A 3957-nucleotide genomic window follows, 5' to 3' on the forward strand; every position below is an offset into this window, starting at 1 on the left:
TTTCTTTTTCAGCAATCTCTTTGCTGGTGTAGAGGAATCCAACTGATTTTTGGATGTTGATCTTATATCCTGCCACGATGTTAAATCTCTCAATTAGTTCCAGTAGGTTTTTGACTGAATCTCTTGGGTTTTCTAGGTATAGGATCATTTCAGCAAATAGGGATAGTTTGACTTCTTTCTTACCAATTTGGATGGCTTTGATAAAATACACATTTTGTACCTTGTGTTTTTCCTTTATTAATATAATTTGAAGATATTTTCATATTAGACTATCTTCATCTTTTCCTTTTACAGTTGCATAGAATTCCATTATATGGATATACCATAATTTATTTAACCAGGCCCTTGTTGATGGACATTTGGGTTATTTCTAGTGAACAGTCTTATATGTATATCACTAGTATCCATGTAAGATTATCTGTAGGGTGAGTTCAAGTGAAATTGCTAAATCAAGAGATATATGCATTTTTAATTTTGATAAGATATTGCGAAGTTTGCTTCCATAGAGGTTGTATCAGTATACATTCCCACCAGCAATAATCCTTCACAGCCTTGCCATGGGTATGTGCCGTACCAATTCATGCAAATTCTGTATCAATTTTGCAATTCTATTAGATGGTATAATAGTGTAATTTGAATGTATTTTCTTCTTAAGTGAGATTAAGTGTCTTTTCCCTGGTGGCGTAATGCCTAAGGCATTTGACTGCTAACCAGAAGGCTGATGGTTCAGACCCACCAGCCACTCCTCGGAAGGAAGGTTGGGCAATCTACTTCCATAGTGATGCCGCCTCAGAAACCCAAGGAGGGGTCGCTATGATTAGGATCCGACTCGATGGCAGTGAGTTTGGTTTTTTTTTTTTTGGTTCATAGACTTCAGTGCTAGGTTTTATGACAAACATTTTCCTCATAAATAAAACTCCTACTACAGTGGCATACTAAGAATTCAGCAGAAGGTTGGCTGAACAAAAGTTACTTTCTGGCATAGCAAGATGTTCCAGGCTTATCTTGTATTTATCCAGCCCTGGAATCAGTCATTTCTCTAAGGAACCCTAGTTCTTTTTACAGGAGAATGGTATAGACCGAGCACTAGGTGTACTCATTGCTGCTGTAATGTGTTTTCTTCTTGGCACTTTCATCACTCAGAATTAGGAAATACATGCATGTCTGTACACATAAACATACACATACATATATTACATTCATACACACATGTACATTTGCAACATACATGCATATACACTTATGTATACATAGTTTTAGAAATGAGTTCACACAGATAGCACTAATTCTCATCCATCTCCAGTGCTATTTCTTACCTTCCACTATTTCATATTTGTATATTTCTTCCTCAGTTAGAACTCTGACTTCCAACAACATTAACACATGTATTCATTTTGTTCAATTCTTCAATACAATAAGATAGTCCAGAATTATTTCACCTATTCAATTACAATAAACTGGAGCTGTTTTCTATTTTTTACAAAGAAAAACAATTGATGTTTCTTTAAAAATATGTCATAATTCATGAACATTTACATCAGGTAGATACGCTCCTTAGAATGATCAACCATGGCAAAACAGAAGGGCAGTATTTGCACAGGAAGATAGCTCAGGGGACAGGAATGCATAGGAAAGGACACAGGGAAGAGGTAACTGCAGGGAGGAAGTGGGAAGAGAGTTATTACATTGCAGTCAGTGTCATGAAACAAAATGTGCATGAACTTCTATATGGAAAATGAATTTTCTCTGTAAATTTTCATCCAAATCACAATAAAAAAAATTTTAAAAATGTCATAATTCAAATGAATTTACCTGAATTAGATTATTGTTTTTCCATAAAGGATTCATTGGAGTGGCAGAAAAAAATTCCTTCATGTAAATTTTAGAGCAGTTCTTTTTAGAAATTCTGCTTAGACCTTTGATGAAGGTACTATATTAGAGTTTCTCTAATTTAAAGTAGAAAATTTGGTAGTTTTTAAGCAATAAAAAGGAAACATTTACTATTAATTATACTGGTAGTCAACTTGTCTTCCTAGAAACAATATTAAAATGAACATATTATGTTCCATTCTAGATTCAAGGACATTACCTTTTCCTGAAATAATAATATGTACAATATTTTAAAACAAAATGTGAATCCTTAATTTAAAATTTTGAATTTTTTCATAGAATCCTGTAAGAATAAATGTGAATGCTTATTCTTATGTATTATTTATATAAATGTTTCTAGCTTCTAGTAATTGATAATTTATAATTTTTTCATTGCCTTTCAGATGTCGGCATAGACCACCAAGCTCTTCTAAAACAGTTTGATCACCTAAACCACATGAATCCTGACAAGTTTGAATCTACCGATTTAGATATGCTCATCAAAGCGGTGAGAATAATTCCAAAACATATTGTTTTTATGTGAGGATAATTCCAAAACATTTTATTTTTATTATACCTTTCAGGTCTTGTAATTTGACAAGTAAGCTCAATAAAGTAGTGCATAACTTTTATATATGCCCTAGAAAATCTTTAAAGAGAAGTAACTTAACTCCTATTAATACAGATATTAATATGGACATACAATCTATTTTATCCACAATTCCAAAATCCAAAGAGCTATAAAATACTGAAACTTGGTGTGAGCTAACCAATTATAAACCAAAAGACCAAACTCACTGCCATCAAGTCAGATCCGACTCATAGCGACCCCTCCTTAGGTTTCTGAGGCAGTTATCACTATGGAAGTAGATTGCCCAGCTTTCCTTCTGAGGAGTGGCTGGTGGGTTTGAACTGCCAGCCTTCTGGTTAGCAATCAAATGCCTTAGGCACTATGCCACCAGAGCTCTCAACCAGCTATAGTAAGACTATAGTTTTCATTTAGTCCATCTAGTGTGAATATTTATAGATTTTGCTAAAGAAATACTAATTTGATTATAGACACTACAGATTTGTTCTCTATATGGGCTATGTGCCATGTAACCTTTCTAAAAACCTAGAAAATTCTGAAACATATAATGGCCTCAGTAGATAAGATTTGTAAAAGTGTAGTGCCTGAGGCACTTGATTGCTAACCAGAAGGCTGGTGGTTCAAACCCACCAGCCACTGCTCGGAGGGAAGATGGGGCAATCTACTTCCGTAGTGATACTGCCTCGGAAACCCAAGGAGGGGTTGCTGTGAGTCGGGTCCGACTTGATGGCACATAACAACAACAACAACAGTACTACAATGTCTGGAGTTAACAAACTAGACATTCTAACCTAGCAGTTAATTAGATTTAGTTAAATGGTTCAGAACCATTCTTGTTTTCTGTATCTTGCAGTTCTATATAGTCCCCTTCTTTTTCTTTTTAAAATCAATTTATGTATTACTTGCTTATGGAAAACTTTGTAAAATTGCAGTTAGCTTTTAGTTTCTTTGAATGCCTGCACTTCTGATAATAGTAATGACTTAAATAAAATGTAGAATAAAAAGAGGTCTAGTTGGTATATTTTTGCCCTCTCTCCATATGTAAGTTTCTGTAGATGATATGCTGTATTCAGGAATGACTATATTTAAAATTTCCAAACACCTTATTTTACTTCACTTAAATGCATTATTGGATTATAGGCTACAAGTGATCTGGAACACTATGACAAAACTAGACATGAAGAATTTAAAAAATATGAAATGTTGAAGGAACATGAAAGGAGAGAATATTTAAAAACACTGAGTGAAGAGAAGAGAAAAGAAGAAGAATCTAAATTTGAAGAAATGAAGAAAAAGCATGAAAATCATCCCAAAGTTAACCATCCAGTAAGGATCATGACTTTATTAAACCATATTCAGATGAAGACACTTCTCTTTCTCTGTACCAGCTAGCAGAATTTTATTATACATTTGTTGTTGTTGTTGTTGTTTGCCGTCGAGTCGGCCCCGACTCATAGCGACCCCTCCTTGGGTTTCCGAGGCAGTATCACTACGGAAGT

General features: G+C 34.3%; 1 protein-coding gene across 1 annotated transcript in view; it reads left to right on the forward strand.

Annotated features, from left to right (window-relative positions):
- NUCB2 (nucleobindin 2) overlaps positions 1-3957 on the forward strand; it is a 46542-nt gene that overhangs the window by 19604 nt on the left and 22981 nt on the right. The window contains exons 4-5 of the mRNA XM_007955509.2: positions 2274-2377; positions 3599-3784. Coding sequence (XP_007953700.2) covers positions 2274-2377; positions 3599-3784 — 290 coding nt within the window. The remainder of the gene's footprint in view (positions 1-2273; positions 2378-3598; positions 3785-3957) is intronic.

This window comes from Orycteropus afer, unplaced genomic scaffold, assembly GCF_000298275.1.
Source record: "Orycteropus afer afer isolate SDZICR_OR568_19922 unplaced genomic scaffold, OryAfe1.0 scaffold00014, whole genome shotgun sequence".
In the NCBI taxonomy this organism is placed as follows: Eukaryota; Metazoa; Chordata; class Mammalia; order Tubulidentata; family Orycteropodidae; genus Orycteropus; species Orycteropus afer.